At 44.2% G+C, this 18879-nt stretch overlaps 1 protein-coding gene across 1 annotated transcript in view; it reads right to left on the reverse strand.

Moving 5' to 3' along the window:
- Positions 1-3859: 3859 nt before the first annotated feature.
- LOC104679501 (adhesion G protein-coupled receptor E1) overlaps positions 3860-18879 on the reverse strand; it is a 19904-nt gene continuing 4884 nt past the window's right edge. The window contains exons 3-7 of the mRNA XM_030936663.1: positions 16629-16772; positions 11682-11773; positions 7453-7621; positions 7233-7337; positions 3860-4386 (exon numbers count right to left, since the gene is read on the reverse strand). Of these exons, the coding sequence (XP_030792523.1) occupies positions 4381-4386; positions 7233-7337; positions 7453-7621; positions 11682-11773; positions 16629-16772 (516 nt within the window). The 3' untranslated portion in view covers positions 3860-4380. The remainder of the gene's footprint in view (positions 4387-7232; positions 7338-7452; positions 7622-11681; positions 11774-16628; positions 16773-18879) is intronic.

Here is an 18879-nt window from a genome sequence, read left to right on the forward strand (position 1 = left end):
AGATTCTCCTGCTTCAGCCTCCCAAGTAGCTGGGATTACAGGCGGCCGCCACAACGCCCGGCTTGTTTTTTGTATTTTTAGTAGAGACAGGGTTTCACCATTGTTGGCCAGACTAGTCTTGAACTCCTGACCTCAGGTGATCCACCCACCTTGGCTTCCCAAAGTGCTGGGATTACAGGCGTGAGCCACCGAGCCCGGCCTGCCTGAGACTTCTTGAACCTGCATGTACACATGGATTAAAGATCATTTTGTTTTCTTAGTGTCTTCTTGAACATGTCCCAGTACAAATGTCCAGAAACAAAAACCGTGGGGCATTCAAGACTCATTTTTTCATTTTACCATTTCTAATTACTTTTGCAAAGTTACTGGGTTTTAGGTATGGTTTTCAGCGCATTAATAAATGTGTGGATGATTGTTATGACAGAATAGCTCCAAAAAGATTTTAAATGCTAATGACTGCCAATGTTAAAATACGCAAGAATCATCATCATTTATTTGAAGAAATTTCAGACCAGGTGTGGTGGCTCATGCCTGTAATCCCAGCACTTTGGGAGGCTGAGGTAGGAGGATTGCTTGAGGCCAGGAGTTTGAGACGCCCTGGAAAACACAGTGAGACCCCATATCTACAAACAATTTATGAAATTAGCTAAGTATAGTGGTGCATTCCTGTAATCCCCGCTACACAGGAGGCTGAGGCAGTAGGATCGCTTGAGCCCCAGGAATTCGAGGCTATAGTGAGCTGTGATTGCACCACTGCACTCCAGCCTGGGAGGCCGTGATACTCTGTCTTAAAAAAAGAAAAGAAAAAAAAAAAAAAGAAAATCACGTGAGCTCTTCTTTTGGGGTTGCAGACAAAGGGTTGAGGACTTTTCTGCTTAATTAACGCAAATGTCTCCTCCATAGATGTAAACAGTGTAGTGTACATGCACTCCACCTACTGGCTTTGAAGTCGTGTAATTCCTTTGGAAAAGAAAAAATGTAGGGATATTCACATGGTTGCAAAATGTGTGCATGCTGTGCAACTTTTTGTTTTGCATAATTTCAAATTTACACGAATATAGGCTGCGTAAAATGCAATCTTCCTGGGCAGCTGACAAGCCCTTGTGCCGAATTCCTACTCATGTTGCTATTGCTCTCTGGTCCTTGGCAGTTGAAGAAAGACAATAAATAAGCTACGTATTGTAGGTGCTGCAGGTTTGAATTCAGACTCCTCTATTGGCCATTTTCCCTCCCTTCCAATTTGAAGGCTTCCTTCCTTCCTTCCTTCCTTCCTTCCTTCCTTCCTTCCTTCCTTCCTTCCTTCCTTCCTTCCTTCTCTCTCTCTCTGTCTCTCTTTCTTTCTTTCTTGTTTTTTTGTTTTGTTTTTGTGGAGTTTCGCTCTTGTTGCCCAGGCTGGAGTGCAATGGCGCAGTCTCGGCTCACCGCAACCTATGCCTCTCAGGTTCAAGCGATTCTCCTGCCTCAGCCTCCCGAGTACCTTGGATTACAGGCATACACCACCATGCCCGCCCAGTTAATTTTGTATTTTTAGTAGAGATGGAGTTTCTCCATGTTGGCCAGGCTGCTCTCGAAGTCCTGACCTAAGGTGATCCACCTGCCTCAGCCTCTCAAAGTGCTGAGATTTCAGGTGTGAGCCACTGTGCCCGGTAGGCTCCTTTCTTTCTTTCCTGCCTCTCCCATGCTTTTCCACTCTTTTTAAGAGCCAGTATGGCTTCTGCTTCCTTCAAAACCAATTTCTTATTTGGGCTTTCAAATAAATCCATCTTTTTTTCTTTTTTCTTTTTTCTTTTTTTTTTTTTTTTTGAGATGGAGTCTTGCTGTGTGGCTAGGCTGGAGTGCAATGACACCATCTCGGCTTGCTGCAAGGTACCCCTTCCGGGTTCAAGCAATTCTCCTGCCTCAGCCTCCAGAGTATCTGGGACTACAGGCACGTGCCAGCATGCCATGCCCAGCTAATTTTTCTATTTTTAGTAGAGACAGAGTTTCACCATGTTGGCCAGGTTGGTCTTGAACTCCTGACCTCGTGATCCACCCACGTCAGCCTCCTAAAGTGCTGGGATTACAGGCGTGAGCCACTGCGCCTGGCCAAGTAAATCCATCTTTTAAACTCAATTTATTCAGGCCTGTACAGCATGACTTACCCCTCCACGTGGTGTGCTGTTTCACAAATGATGTTGTGTGTGTTTGTAAATCATGCCTCCCTGAATTATGTTAAATTTTTATCTATTTATTTATTTAGAGACCAGTTATGAGACTGGCTAATGTTTGTATTTTTGGTAGAGACGGGGTTTTGCCATGTTGCCCAGGCTGATCTTGAACTCCTGGGCTCAAGTCATTCGCCCACCTCAGCCTCCCAAAGTGCTAGGATTACAGGCATGAACCACCATGCCCGGCCTGTAATGGTTTATTTTTTACAGTTTGGGAAAGTTTTGGCAGCCTTTGTACAGTGAAAAATGTTTGTCTTTAATCAAACACTAAGGGGAACATATAAATTTCTTCCCACTTATAACCTACTACTAATTTTAAAGGCACATAGTAGAGTGTTAAAATTTTAGCTCAAAGATATTCATTACAGTGTTGTTTATAGTGCTGAAAATTTAGAAATGATACAAACTGGGATTAAATACTTTATGACACATGAACACCCCAGATTACCATGAAGACCTTCAAAAAAAGAAAAAAAAAGAAGTTTTAAAATATTTGGGGCTAGGTGCAGTGGCTCATGCCTGTAATCCCAGCACTTTGAGAGGCTGAAGCAGGAGGACTGCTTGAGCTCAGGAGTTCGAGGCCAGCCTGGGTAACATAGTGAGACCACCCCTCGATCCCATTTCTACAAAAATTTTTTAAAAAATTAGCCAGGCATAGTAGTGGGCACCTGTAGCTCCAGCTACTTGGGAGGCTGAGGTGGGAGGATCACTTGAGTGCAGGAGTTTGACGTGTAGTGAGCTATGACTGTGCCGACTGCACTGCAGCCTGGGTGAGAGTGAGATCTGTCACTAAATAATAATAATTGGCTGGGCACAGTGGCTCATGCCTGTAATCCCAGCACTTTGGGAGGCCGAGGTGGGCAGATCACCTGAGGTCAGGAGTTTGAGACCAGCCTGGTCAACATGATGAAACCCCGTCTCTACTAAAAATACAAAAATTAGCCAGGTGTGGTGGTGGTTGCCTGTGATCCCAGATGCTCGGGAGGCTGAGGCAGGAGAATCGCTTGCACCCGGGAGGCAGAGGTTGCAGTGAGCCAAGATCATGCCACTGCACTCTGGCCTGGGCAACAGAGTGAGACTCTTGTCAAAAAAAAAAAAAAAAAAAAAAAATTAAGGATGGGTAGAGATAACTGTGACAGAGCAAATCCTAAATCCTAGCCAAGTCATTAGAAAGTTTCTAGAAAAAAGGGAGGTCTTGGTTACCTGAAGGACCCCAGAAAACCAAAGCACTTTCCAAAGGGTGTTGTCATCAAGTGCTTCAACCCTCCAGGAAGCGTTAGAGTTCTGCTACATCAAACGTCCCCCTACTTACCAACATAATTCTTTTTAAATGTTTGTGCCAAAGTAGCTTATCTGTCTATGCACCATCTTGGTTCCCTGGGACTCTCATTACAGTTTTACTGACCATTTCTTTAAAATCATGAAGAGTCTTTGTCCTAGGGTAAATCAGTCAGACAGGCAACAAATCATTTATTTTTTATTTTTAGTCTTATTTTGTTTTTGAGACGGAGTCTTGCTCTGTCCCCCACGCTGGAGTGCGGTGGTGTGATCTTGGCTCACTGCAAGCTCCGCCTCCCGGGTTCATGCCATTCTCGTGCCTCAGCCTCCTGGGACTGCAGGTGCCCGCCACGACGCCCGGCTAATTTTTCTATTTTTTAGTAGAGACGGGGTTTCACCGTGTTAGCCAGGATGGTCTCGATCTTCTGACCTTGTGATCCACCCGCCTCGGCCTCCTAAAGCGCTGGGATTACAGGCGTGAGCCACCGCGCCCAGCCGACAAATCATTTATTGAGAGGTCCTCTGCGTCAGGCGTGTGATAGGCGCTAGCGGGGCACGCTTAGAACCATGCACCAACAAGGGCGGGAGAAAACAAAACGGTAGCCAGATGTTCTTGTTCATGCCATTGAATTGGGGTCTGTTCTCAAAAACTCTGGAACTCAAAGAGTTGCAGAGCACAGAAGATAAAATGATCATTTGGAGCAGAAACCCCTGATTCTCATCAGTGCATACAACCCTGGGAAGAAGGCCCCAAACATTCTTCCCCAGAGAGTTCTGGGGCTGGTGGGATCCTCATTTCCATGTTAAGCTGCGAGGAGATTTCAGGGTAGGCTCCTGCAGGAAACTACTGTCCTCAACTGTTGCTCCACAGCATATTTGAAAGCAAGAAAGGGCTTTAACCCTGTGAGAGAGAAAAGAATTTCTTCAGAGTCTGCAGCGGGATTAATGCAAACGTGATTCCAAGGGTCATGTCTACAGGGGCAGGAGTATTAAAAATACAGTAACAAAGACTAGAAGGATACACATTAAAATGATAAATGCGATTGTCCCTAGTGTGACAGGCATGGTTGGAAAACCCAAAAGCCATTCTCAACCTCCTCAGCATTGAGAGCACCCACATTGGACTTCAGAAAGTCAAACAGCTGTTGGTTCCAATTTTTTTGCCCATACGAGTGGTCACATGATACATTTCTCACCAACTAGATAAAGGGAAATCTACTGAGAGTTTTCTGAGCTTTTCTTTATTGTTAAAGACAGAGATATGAAAGAAGGGCTTTCTGGTCCTGCCCATCCCTCTTCTTCTTGACTTGAACATAGTCATGATGTCTGGAGCTGTGGCAACCGTATTGCAACCATGAAAATACAATAAAATGTCAACATGCTGATGGTGGAATGGAAAACGGGAAAACCTAGATTCTTAGTTTAGAGCTTTTACACCACCACTAAGCATAGAACCAGCAACACCAGCAATATTGCCAACACCTAACTCTGGACTTCTCTTCTTGCAAGGAAAATCATTCCCTATTTAATTAAGCCACTGGATCTAATGTGCTTGCATCCAAAAATATGACTCACTGGGATCTTTATGTGCTGGGATAATGGGACATTTCAATTTTATTTGTTTTCAATGCTTACAACTGTTTTCCGAAATGTTCTATACCTATACTGTCTTTTTCATTGAAACTCTAGTCAACCGTATTATGTTTAAAAACTTATTGCCAAGAGAATATGTCATCCGTAATTTGGACAGTTTTTCCAGTGGGTGATTCCTGTGGCTCATTCTGAAATCACCAAACTTAATCTCAATGACATTCAGTTTCCTCATAATGAAAACAGACCAATGATACCTACCTCACTGGACTTTTGCAAGGCTTAACACTGAGATCCTGCTACGTCCTAGGCACTCTTCTAACCCCGTTGCATACCAGTTCATCTAATATTTAGTATACCCTTCCAAGGTAAGGATTACCGTTATCCCCATTTTATCAGTGAGGAAACTAAGCTATTGAATTATTATTTACTCAGGAAATATTCACCAAGAACTTACTGTATGCTAGACAGCATTTTAGGGGCATGGAAAAGATTGTTGGAAAAAAAAGACATTCTAGTGGGAAAATCAGCTTTGCCTCCATTTGCATATTCATTCTAATATTTCGATATTCCTGAAAATCTGCATATATAAATATGCTATCCATAATACATAAAAATTCTCTATATAAATATATATGTGAAGATATCTATATTTGTTTAATTAATTTTTTTGAGACAGAGTTTCACTCTTTTTGCCCGGGCTGGAGTGCAATGGTGCAATCTCTGCTCCCTGCAAACTCCGCCTCCCGGGTTCAAGCCATTCTCCTGCCTCAGCCTCACAAGCAGCTGGGATTACAGGCGCCCGCCACCACGCCTGGCTAATTTTGTATTTTTAGTAGAGATGGGGGTTTCACTATGTTGGCCAGGTTGGTCTCAAACTCCTGACCTCAGGTAATCTGCCCACCTCAGCCTCCCAAAGTGCTGGGATGACAGGCATGAGCCACCATGCCCAGCCGATATCTATATTTAAACTTACATCTTATATTTATATGTATATAATATTATACATTATATGTACATAATAAATGTATATAAATTTACTTTATAAACATAATATATAAAATATATATTATGTTTAATATATGTTACATAATTCATATACAAATATATCTATGTAAATCTTCTCATAGATTATATATGTCTTATTTATTCTTGAAATTTTATTTAAATAGATGATAGATAGAGGGATGATAGATAGATAGATAGATAGATGATAGAGGGATGATAGATAGATAATAGATAGATAGAGGGATGATAGATAGATAGATAGATGATAGATGATAGAGGGATGATAGAGGGATGATAGATAGATGATAGAGGGATGATAGATAGATAATAGATAGATAGAGGGATGATAGATAGATGATAGATGATAGAGGGATGATAGAGGGATGATAGATAGATGATAGAGGGATGATAGATAGATAATAGATAGATAGAGGGATGATAGATAGATGATAGATAGAGGATGATGATAGATAGATAGATAGATAGATAGATAGAGGGATGATAGATAGATAGATAGATAGATAGATAGATAGATAGATAGATAATAGATAGATGATAGAGGGATGACAGATAGATAGATAGATGATAGAGGGATGATAGATAGACAGATGATAGATAGAGGGATGATAGATGATAGATAGATAGATAGATGATAGAGGGATGATAGATAGATAGATGATAGAGGGATGATAGATAGATGATAGATAGATAGATAGATAGATAGATAGATAGATAGATGGATGATAGATAGATGATAGATAGAGGGATGATTGATAGATAGATGATAGATAGATGATAGATAGATAGATGACAGATAGATGATAAATAAAGGGATGATAGATAGATGATAGATGATAGATAGATGATAGATAGATGATAGATAGAAGAATGATAGATAGATAGATGATAGAGAGATGATAGATAGATAGATAGATAGATAGATAGATAGATAGATGATAGATAGATAATGTGTGTGTGTCTGCTGATATATACATATAAATCCCCTGTCTTCAACTCCACACTTCATCCATGAGCTAACTAGGGTGAGCACCCTCAGCTCCCATTGAGTACCCAACACGTGGCAGAGCTGTCACCAAGTGGCTGGCACCTCCCTTGACCAGCACCCGCAGGGAGCACGCAGTCTCTCACCGTCTTGGAAGCGGACGGCATGGAGGACAGCAAGATGTTTGAAGTCTGGGACTGGGAGCTAGGCTTCATCTTCCCGGTGATCCACCTCTTGTATTCTTCTCGTACCTGGAGAAGGAGGCACATCCAGATGCAGGGAAATGGTCCAGGGACAGGGATGTTGGGTGGAGGGATGCTGGGGGTGGGGTGGGGAAAGGGGATGGGGAGGGCAGCAGCTACACACCTGGCGGTTAAGCAGACAGTGGATGAGGAAGATGAAGGCCCCCTGCAGGCTGTTGATGATGGTGAATAGGTAGGCCATGACACCTGCCACAGGTCCAATCTGAAAAATGCCCAGCACCCAGGAGCAGCCCAGGATGAAGAGCTGGGCAAAGGCCTTGAAGGTCAGTAACCTGGGGAGGAGATGTACAGCGTGTAAGGCTCTGGGAGGTGGCTATTGTCCTTGTAGGCCCCGCTTCCAGGAATGGTCTGAGGCGGCCACTGCGCAATTTGCCACCTGGGTGCGGACAAATGTAGGCTGGGGTCTCCAAGCTGAGGTGTGGGAAAATCAAATCCTATAGACATTTAAAACACAATCAGGCTGGGTGCAGTGGCTCAAGCCTGTAATCCCAGCACTTTGGGAGGCCGAGGTGGGCAGGTCACCTGAGGACAGAAATTTGAGACCACCCTGGCCAACATGGTGAAACCCGGCTCTACTAAAAATACAAAAGTTAGCTGGGCGTGGTAGTGGGTGCCTATAATCCCAGCACTTTAGGAGGCCGAGGCTGGTGGATCACCTGAGGACAGGAGTTCAAGACCACCCTGGCTCACATGGTGAAAACCCATCTCTACTAAAAATACAAAAATTAGCTGGGCATGGTGGTGGATGCCTGTAGTCCCAACTACTTGGGAGGCTGAGGCAGGAGAATCACTTGAACCCAGGAGGTGGAAGTTGCAGGGAGCCGAGATCATGCCATTGTATTCCAGCCTGGGTGACAAGAGTGAAACTCCATTTCAAAAAAAAAAAAAAAAAAATGCAATCAGCCTTCAATATACATGGACACTGTGCACATGTGGATTTGGTGAATTTTTGTTTGTAGTAATAAAAGGGTAGAAAAACCCATGGTTCCAAAAAAATCGGGACATGTTAAATGAGTGATGAAATCATAGTATGAAATACTGTGATGCCTTTCTTTTTATTTAGGTCAAATTCACCTAACATAAAATTCACCATTTTATCCCAGTGCTGTGCAACCATCACCACTATATAGTACCAAGGCTTTTTTTTTTTTTTTTTTTTTTTTAAGATAGAATCTCCCACTGTTGCCCAGGCTGCAGTGCAGTGGCGCGATCTTGGCTCACTGCAACCTCCGTCTCCCTGGTTCAAGCAATTCTCCTGCCTCAGCCTCCCAAATAGCTGAGATTACAGGCACCCACCACCACACCTGGCTAATTTTTGTATTTTTAGTAGAGATGGAGTTTCACCATCTTGGCCAGGCTGGTCTCAAACTCCTGACCTCGTGAGCCACCCACCTTGGCCTCCCAGATTGATGGGATTACAGGCGTGAGCCACTGCGCCCGACCATAGCAAGGCATTTTTATCAGCTCCTAAAGAAACCCCATACTGATTGTTTCCCAGTCTCCTCTCCCTCTAGCGGAAGCAATGCAAGTATCCAACAATGAATACACAAAATATGGTATATTTATTTAATGGAATCTTATTCAGCCATGAAATGGAATGACGTATTGGAATATGACAGAACATGGATGAATCTTGCAAGTTAAAAAAAAAAAAAAAAAAAGTCCGGGCACAGTGGTTCACGCTTCTATTCCCAGCACTTTGGGAGACCGAGGTGGGCAGATCACTTGAGGTCAGGAGTTTGAGACCAGCCTGGGTAACATGGTGAAATCCCGTCTCTACTGAAAATACAAAAATTAGCCAGACATGGTGGCGCATTCCTGTAATCCCAGCTACTCCGGAGGCTAAGCCAGGAGAATCGCTTGAACCCGGGAGGCAGAGCTTGCAGTGAGCCTAGATCGTGCAACAGACCAAGACTCTGTCTCAGAAATAAAAAATAAAAAAGAAAAAAGAAAAGAAAAGAAAACAAGTGCCTGGCACAAAATAAGAATTTGTGTTAGTTGTTATTAGCCTCAAGTATTGCTATGAAATAATCTATATATCATTTTGAAACAGTGAAGTGCAGAACAATACATACAGTATCCTATCATTTATGTAAAGGTACGCAGATGTACAGGCACAGAATATTCTAAAAGGAAGCACATTTTGTATAATAATGATTGCTTCAGGTGGGGCAGAACTGGAGACCTGGCAGCGTTAAAGGAAAGACAGTATTCATAGGCACCTGGCTTCTTTTGGGGATGATGAAAATGTTCTGCCAAAAGGCCGGGCTCAGTGGCTCACGCCTGTAATCCCAGCACTGTGGGAGGCTGAGGCAGGTGGATTATTTGAGGTCAGGAGTTCAAGACCAACCTGGCCAACTTGGTGAAATCCCATCTCTACTGAAAATGCAAAAAATTAACTGGATGTGGTGGCAGATGCCTGTAATCCCAGCTACTCAGGAGGCTGAGGCAGGAGAATCGCTTGAACCCGGGAGGCGGAGGTTGCAATGAGCCAGGACCATGCCACTGCCCTCTAGCCTGGGTAAGAGTGAGATTTTTTCTTAAAAAAAAAAAAAAAAGATCTGCCACTGGATAGTGGTGGTCAGGGCACAACACCGTGAATGTACTAAAAGCCACTGAATTACATGCTTTACAATGGTTAAAATGGTGAATTTCATCTGATGTGAAATTTATTGCTTAAATTTTCTGCCATGTGTATGTACCAACTTTGTTTTACCTTTTTGCCTTTTTTTTTTTTTTTTTTAAGACAGATTCTCGCTCTATCGCCCAGGCTGGACTGCAGTGGCGTGATCTCTGCTCACTGCAGTCTCCACCTCCTGGGTTCACACCATTCTCCTGCTTCAGCCTCCAGAGTAGCTGGGACTACAAGTGCCCGCCACTGCACCCGGCTGATTTTTTGTATTTTTAGTAGAGACGGGGTTTCACCATGTTAGCCAGGATGGTCTTGATCTCCTGACCTCATGATCCGCCTACCTCAGCTTCCCAAAGTGCTGGGATTACAGGTGTGAGCCACCATGCCCAGCCTCCTTTTTGACTTTTGTACTAACTTTTCAAACATATTTAAAATGGATAAGGGATTGGATACTGAAGAAAAAAGAAGCAAAGAATATTATTAGGTTACTGACAATAAAACCTAGATGATGGTTGCTGAAGTTTCTTGAAATGAACAGTAGTTGAGTGAGGAAGTTAGGAAACACAGCTGATCTATAAAAGTGTTTAAGAAGTCCCAAATCCCTAATATAAAATATGTGTAACAAAAACAATGAGACAGAATATTTCACACATTAAATCAGCAAAAAATGCATCAAAAACAATAAACTCCAGTGTTGACAATGTTGCAAGTAAATAGGTATATTCTCATCATTGGAAACAAATTTTCTGAAAATCAATTTATGTCGCACATACTAGAAGCATTACAATCCAACCTACCCTTTAGGCAGTTGGATTTAGGTAGTTTCATGTTTTGTGTTGCAATTAAATAACCACGGTGTGGAAGGATTTACCTACAAGGGTGCTCAAAGCAGTATTTTTTATACGGAGAACAAAACAAAACCGATAACACACAGAAGCAAATTAAGTGTCCATGAATATGGTATGACTTCAATACAATGTGCTACAAATTTACACCAAAATGCTGTGCAAGAAAATCATATTGTAGAATAATATCTAAGTCAGAAACCGTCAGGACATTCTTGAGAGAAAAAAAACATAAAAAACCAAATACTATGATTCAGTTTCTTGTAAATATGCACATATAAGAATGCACAGGGAAAAATTAGAAAGTTTATTAGTAGTTGTAATATATGAAACACTCGCTGTTCCTAGTAACTGTGCTAAACGCTTTGTAAGGCACCTAAAATAAGCAATATTAGTATCCCCATTCTGTAGGTGAAGCAAATGGGCTTCTGAGAGGTTATGTAACTTGCCTAAGGTCACACAGCTCGTAAATAGTTGAGCTGGAATTTTATTTTTTTTTCTTCTGAGATGGAGTCTTGCTCTGTCGCCCAGGCTGGAGTGCAGTGGTGCAATCTCAGCTCACTGCAAGCTCTGCCTCCCGGGTTCACGCCATTCTCCTGCCTTGGCCTCCCGAGTAGCTGGGACTACAGGCAACTGCCACCTCGCCCGGCTAGTTTTTTTTTTTTTTTTGTATTTTTAGTAGAGACGGGGGAGCTGGACTTTAAGCCTCCAGATCTAGGTGGTGTGATATGCTAAACAGACCTCATCACCTCTGTCTCGGGCATAGGACCCAGCACACAAAAAGTGCTCAAAGAACTTTTCTGGGAAGAAGGAAGAGGAAATTAAAAGAGGAGGGGAGATGAAAGAGGGCTGTACCTGGTGTCTTTTAGCGTTGAGACTTCGGCATTGACACTGGAAAGCCTCTGCCTCAGGATCCACAAGGTCCAGGTCAGGAGGATGGAGTTGATCTGCAAAGTCAAGCAGAAGGATGGAGAGGCTGGATATACAAATGGACAAGGGCCAGAACACCTATAAAAGGAGAACTCTGGGCTGGGCGTGGTGGCTCACGTATGTAATCCCAGCACTTTGGAAGGCCGAGGCAGGCGGATCACGATGTCAGGAGATCAAGACCATCCTGGCGAACACAGTGAAACCCCATCTCCACTAAAAATACAAAAAGTTAGCCAGGCATGGTGGCACGCGCCTGTAGTCCCAGCTACTCGGGAGGCTGAGGCAGGAGAATGGTGTGAATCCGGGCGGCAGAGCTTGCAGTGAGCCGAGACTGTGCCAGCCTGGGTGACACAGTGAGACTCCATCTCAAAAAAAAAAAGAAAAAAGAAAAAAGAAAAAAGAAAAAGAAAAGAAAAGAAAATTCTGGCCAACAGAGGAAATAAGGTAACTGTTCTGTCTAGGCTTTGGATCTTAGTGAAGAACAAAGAGAAAAGAAAAGAGAGGAGAGAGACAGAGTAGAGGAAGCAGGGGAAGAGAGGGGTAAGGAAGAGGATGAGGGCCGGCTGCCAAGGCTCACACCTGTAATCCCAGCACTTTGGGAGGCTGAGGTGGGAGGATGGCTTGAGCCTAGGAGTTCAAGACCAGCCTGGGCCACATGGGGGCACGCACCTGTAGTTCCAGCTACTTGGGAGGCTGAGGCAGGAGGATCGATTGAGCCCAAAAAGTTGAGGCTACAGTGAACCATGATTGCACCACTGCACTCCAGCCTGGGCAACAGAGTAAGACCCTGCCTCAAAAAAAAAAAAAAAAAAAAAAAAAGAAGAAAGAAAGAAAAAGAAAAGGATGAGGACAAGGAGGAGGAGGAAGATGAGGAAGAGGAGGACAAAGAGGAGGAGAAGGAGGAGGGGAAAGAAAAGAATCCCAGCTCTGGCTTTCCACGGATTGGGAGTTCAGTTTTACACTACAGTCTAGGAAGCTGTTAGATGAGGCATTTATTTAAAATTGTTTCAGGTTCGTCGTACCCAGTTTTAGTTGAATTGGGTCTCCAGAAAAAGATATGTTGAACCCCTAAGTCTCAAGATCTCAGAATATGCCCTTATTTGGACATAGAATCTTTACAGAAATAATCAAGTTAAGATGAACTCATTAGGGCAGACCCTAATCTAATATGACTGAAATATGACTGGCGTTTTTTTTTGTTTTGTTTTGTTTTGTTTTGTTTTTGTTTTTGTTTTTTGAGACAGTCTCACTCTGTCGCCCAGGCTGGAGTGCAGTGGTGTTATCTTGGCTCACTGCAACCTCCCCCTCCCGGGTTCAAACGATTCTCCTGCCTCAGCCTCCTGAGTAGCTGGAACCATCAATGCCTGCCACCATGCCCGGCTAATTTTTTTGTATCTTTTAGTAGAGACAGGCTTTTGCCATGTTGGCCAGGCTGGTCTCGAACTCCTGACCTCAGGTGATTCGCCTGCCTCAGCCTCCCAAAGTGCTGGGATTACAGGCGTGAGCCACTGCACCTGGCTGGTGTTCTTATCAAATGGGAAAATTTGTTGGAGAGGGGACTGGAACAGACCCACCCTCGTGCTGTCGTGGAGAGTGTGGCCCTGCCAACACCTTGATTTCAGGCTGCAAGCCTCCAGAACTGTGAAATAACAAATCTCTGTTGTTCTAAGCCACCAGCATGTAGTAGCTTATTACGGTGATCCCTGAAAATTAATACACACTCCCCATTAAAAAAAATCTGCTAGAATCAGCACAAAACCTCTGTGGAGGAATTTAATTTCAAGCATCCCCAAGATTTAGATCAGTCAATTAAAAATTACAAATGAAGCCAGGCAGAGAAAGACAAATTTCACATGTTCTCACTTCTTTGTGGGAGCTAAACATTAAAACAAGTGAACTCATGGAGCTAGAGAGTAGGACCGCAGTTACCGGAGGCTGGGAAGGATAGTGGAGGGGTGGGTGGGGAATGGGGAAGAGGGGATGGTTAATGGGTACAAAAAAATAGAAAGAAGGAATAAGATCTACTATTTGTTAGCAAAACAGGGTGACTATAGTCAATAATAATTGAATTGTAGATTTAAAAATAACTATAAGAGGCTAGACACAGTGGCTCATGCCTGTAATCCCAGCACTTTGGGAGGCCGAGGCAGGTGGATCACCTGAGGTCAGGAGTTCAAGACCAGCTTGGCCAACATGGTGAAACGCTGTCTGTACTAAAAATACAAAAACTTAACTAGGCGTGATGGCGTACACCTGTAATCCCAGCTACTTGGGAGGCTGAGGCAGGAGAATTGCTTGAACCCGGAAGGCAGAGACTGCAGTGAGCTGAGATCATGGCATTGCACTGCAACCTGGGTGACAGAGCAAGACTCTGTCTCAAAATAAAAATAAAAATAAACCAAACAAGAAAACAAAAACAAAAACCAGAAGAACATAATTGGATTGTGTGTAACACAAAGGACAAATGCTTGAGGGGACAGATACCTCGTTGACTCTGATGTGATTATTATGCATTCTGTGCCTGTATAAAAATATTTCATATACCCCATAAATATATACACTTTGTGCCTACAAAAATTAAAAATAAAAAAAATTTAATCCTCAAAAAATATGACAAAAGACATAAGGGAATGAGTCACCATGAATGAGAGTCAGAAGAATCATCATCTGGCAGGGCTGTCAAGTCTGGATGGAGGTTGCGAGGCAAAGAGATGGGTGTTTATCATCCCCCAGCCTCCCTTTGCCTCGATCCACCATTTCCCTCTGTCATCTCACTCCTTTCCCCACAATTCCTCCTAATTTCTTTTTACTTTTTCTTTCATTCAACATCTGTGCCCAGGAGATGACATAGGAGTTAAAAAAGAATTATTTAGGCAGATAGTGAGGGTAAGGAAGTCCTCGGTAAGGTTTTCCTTTTAATGAAAAGCAGCTCCCAAATCATTTTCTTTTCTAACAGAGAGCAGCTGGTGGAATCGAGCTATAGACATAGAAAGGCAAGCTAGAAGCTTTCACGGGTGAATGCTGGCAGTTGTGCCAAAAGGAAAGGGGCTACCTGGGAACTAGGCATGTTCAAAATGGTGGCTGTGGCTGGGCACAGAGGCTCACGCTTGTAATCCTAGCACTTTGGGAGGCTGAGGCAGGTGGATTAACTGAGGTCAGGAGTTCGAAACTAGCCTGGTCAACGTGGTAAAACCCCATCTCTACTAAAAATACAAAAATTAGCTGGTCATAGTGGCATGTGCCTGTAATCTCAGCACTTGGGGAGGCCGAGGCAGGCAAAGTACCTGAGGTCAGGAGTTCCAGACCAGCTTGGCCAAGATGGTAAAAACCCATCTCTATTAAAAATATAAAATTAGCCAAGTGTGGTGGTGCACAACTGTAATCCCAGCTACCCAGGAGGCTGAGGCAGGAGAGGAGGATTGCTTGAACCAGCGGGGTGGAGGTTTTGGTGAGCCGAGATCGCACCATTGCACTCCAGCCTAGGCATCAAGAGCAAAACTCAGTCTCAAAAAAAAAAAAAAAAAAAAAAAAAAAAAAAAAAAAAAAAAAAAAAGAGTTCTCCTTTTCAATATTTCATTCTTGAGATTTTTAAGTCCGAGAGTAATTTCTTTGATTCGCGAATTTTGTTTTTCCTTCTGAAAGGCAAATGCCCCTGGGAGGGACCATAATTGTATCCATCTTGTGTACGAGTCCATGAGTCTCTCTGAGGTGGAGTTGTTGTCTGGGGGTACTAATACCGGAGGTTCATTGCCTCATGTGAAGGAAATCAAGGCACTGACACCCATGAGGAGTGAGTTTAAGAGCAGAAGTTTAACAGGCAAAAGAAAGAGAAAGGAGACTAGATCTCTGTGTCTTGCAAGAGAGAGGGCCTCCTGAGTGGGACTCTGGCCCACAGCAAAGTGCACCGGATTTTATAGACTGGCTTGAGGGGGCGGTGTCTGATTTACATAGGGCCCAAAGATTGGTTGGACCCAGTGTGACATTTACATAGAGCGCGAGGATGCTGGCCACCCACGCTGATCTTTTTTTATGCAAATGGAGTCTTTACTTGGCTGGCAACATGTTGTCTTCTCCTTACTGTCCACATGGTTTACAAAGAAAAGGGAAGAAGGAGCTGCCATTTTTTTTCTTTTTTTTTTAGATGGAGTCTTGCTCTGTCACCCAGGCTGGAGTGCAGTGGCATGATCTCAGCTCACTGCAACCTCCGTGTCTCCTGGATTCAAGCAATTCTCCTGCCTCAGCCTCCTGAGTAGCTGGGATTACAGGTGCTTGCCACCACACCTGGCTAATTTTTTGTTTTTTGTTTTTTGTTTTTTTTTTTCTGAGACGGAGTCTCGCTCTGTTGCCCAGGCTGGAGTGCAGTGGCATGATCTCGGCTCACTGCAAGCTCTGCCTCCCGGGTTCACACCATTCTCCTGCCTCAGCCTCCCGAGTAGCTGGGACTACAGGCGCCCGCCACCATGCCCGGCTAATTTTTTGTATTTTTAGTAGAGACAGGGTTTCACTGTGTTAGCCAGGATGATCTCGATCTCCTGACCCCATGATCTGCCCGCCTAGGCTTCCCAAAGTGCTGGGATTACAGGCGTGAGCCACTGTGCCTGGCCAATTTTTTGTATTTTTAGTAGAGACGGGGTTTCGCCACATTGGTCAGACTGGTCTCAAACTCCTGACCTCAGGTGATCCATCCGCCTCAGTCTCCCAAAGTGCTGGGATTACAGGCGTGAGCCACTGCACCTGGCCTGGAAAAGAGAACTCCTGACGGGAATAAGTGACCCTCTCAGCTGCACACATCCCTGGAAATTCCAGATCTCGCAGGTCTCCTTGCTCCTCCTCCAGAACACACTTCGCCAGGCTGCTGTGGTATTTGCTTACCGCTATGACTGTGCAAACTGGCCCCAAGAAACTCCAGATGAACCCTGTCTCTGTATTCAGCCAGCAACTATGGAGAGAAATAGGAGGAGTCAGTGCTTGTCTCAGAGTCCGGACCTTACAGTTAACCCTGCCCCAGCGAATGCCCTAGTGGAGGAGAACACTGGGAGGTGAGACTCAGATGACACTCAGGATGGTCCCGGTTGCAGTTCAGTTTCCTTTAGACCACCGTGCTTTCTCTTTTAGACCTTCTTCCTGGGCAAATGTACCGGAAATGTTTACCTGGTGCCCGAGGTGGAGCTCATTTTCCAGTTCACAACTTCCTAATCCCGTCCCTCTCTATGCAGATCTCTCCACTGGTACACCTTGTCATTGAAATCTCGGCTCAGGCTGGGTGCAGTGGCTCACGCCTGTAATCCCAGCACTTTGGGAGGCCGAGGGAGGTGAATCACCTGAGGTCAGGAGTTTCAGACCAGCCTGGCCAACATGGTGAAACCCCATCTCTACTAAAAATACAACAATTAGCTGGGCGTGGTGGTGGGCGCCTGTAATCCCAGCTATTTGGGAGACTGAGATAGGAAAATCGCTTGAACCCGGGAGGCGGAGGTTGCAGTGAGTCGAGATCACACCACTGCACTCCAGCCTGGGCGACAAGAGCAAAACTGTCTTAAAATAAATAAATAACACATAAACAAATAAATAAATAAATCTCAGCTCAAATGTCACCTCCTCTGAGAAACCACTCCTGGCTATCCTTAGATAGGGCATCCTGTCTCTACTCCTGGTATCCATCTAGCAGAGCTCACTACATTTTAAAAATAGCAGCTATCACTATCATAAGTTACCTTGTTTAATTGCTTGTGTAATTGCAAATTGTCTTCCACTACTAGACGATGAGTTTCGTGAGAATTTGGGCCTTGGGTGTTTGTTCATCTCTGAATACTCAGCACTCAGAGCAAAGTCTAGCATAGACAAGATATTTCATAATTGTTTATTTAAAGGAAGGATGGAAGGAAGGAAGGAAGGAAGGAAGGAAGGAAGGAAGGAAGGAAGGAAAGGAGTAGGGAGGGAGGGAGGGAATGATAAGAAGGAAGAAAGGAGGGGAGGGAAGGAAGGGAAGGAGGGAGGGAAGGAGGGAGGGAGGGAAGGAGGGAGGGAGGGGGAAGGAAGAGGGGAAGGAGGAGAAGAGGAGGAGGGAAGGAAAGGGAAGAGGAGGAAGAAGGAAGGGAAGAAGAGAAAGGAAGGGAAGGAGGAGCGGAGACAAAGGGAAGGAGGACGGGAGGAACGAGAGGGAGGGAAAGAGGGAGGATGGAAGGGAAAGAGACGAAAGGGAAAGCCCGGAAGTAGGCGGAGTAATTTCGACCTGTCAACCGTAGGTAATTGCTCGGAAGCTCGTGACTGTCAAGTTAGATCTGTGGAGTATCATGGAAGATAATGGAAGAATGGAAATGATGAGAGTTATAATCGCGGGGGTCCTTGAATGATTTCTGGCCTGGACGGGACGGGAGCACATATCACTTGATTACGGTAGTCCGACTCATGAGGGTCCTTTCATGACAGGTCGTTCTGTCATTGCCTTCCACTCCATGGCACTTTCGTACTTCCTTATTTCTTTCAAGTCTTGTCTATGTCGCTAACGTCGACGCTCCGCCTTTATTAACCTTCGGCTTTCTTTCTTTTCTTCTTGCCTTACGCCTTTCTTCCTGTCGTGTCAGTTCGTTCTCGTGGTTTTGCTGTCGTTACGACTTTCTTCCTTATTTCTTTCTTTCTTTTTTTTGCTTTGTCTTCCCTCCTTGCTTCCTGATTTCGTTCTTTCGTTTTTTTCTTTTTACGTCCCCAGTCCTTCTCTTCCTTCCTTCTTTCCCTTAGTCTTTTCTTTTCCCCATGCACTTGTTAATTACCACCCTGTATTGCACTTCCGTACTTCCTTTCTTTAGTTATGTTTCCTTTCGTCCCTTCCTTTCGCCTCTCCTTTCTTCCGTATATTTCTTCCTTCGTTCTTTCCTATCTTTCTTTTTTATTTCTCGCACAATGTCTTTTCGTCTATCTACCCTTCGTTCTACTCCCTCTTCTCACCTTTTCCTTTCTTTTACACACTGTTCCCCATTTACTTCCCCTTTCCGGTTCTTGCCTTCCTTCTTTCTTTCTTTTTTATTCTCTCTTCCTCCTGTTTTTTCTTGCCCGTCCCCGTCCCCCCTTACTTTCTTTTCCTTTCTTTCTTTGCGGCTCTATCCTCCCCCCCAATGCTTTCTTG

Source organism: Rhinopithecus roxellana, chromosome 8 (assembly GCF_007565055.1).
Source record: "Rhinopithecus roxellana isolate Shanxi Qingling chromosome 8, ASM756505v1, whole genome shotgun sequence".
In the NCBI taxonomy this organism is placed as follows: domain Eukaryota; kingdom Metazoa; phylum Chordata; class Mammalia; order Primates; family Cercopithecidae; genus Rhinopithecus; species Rhinopithecus roxellana.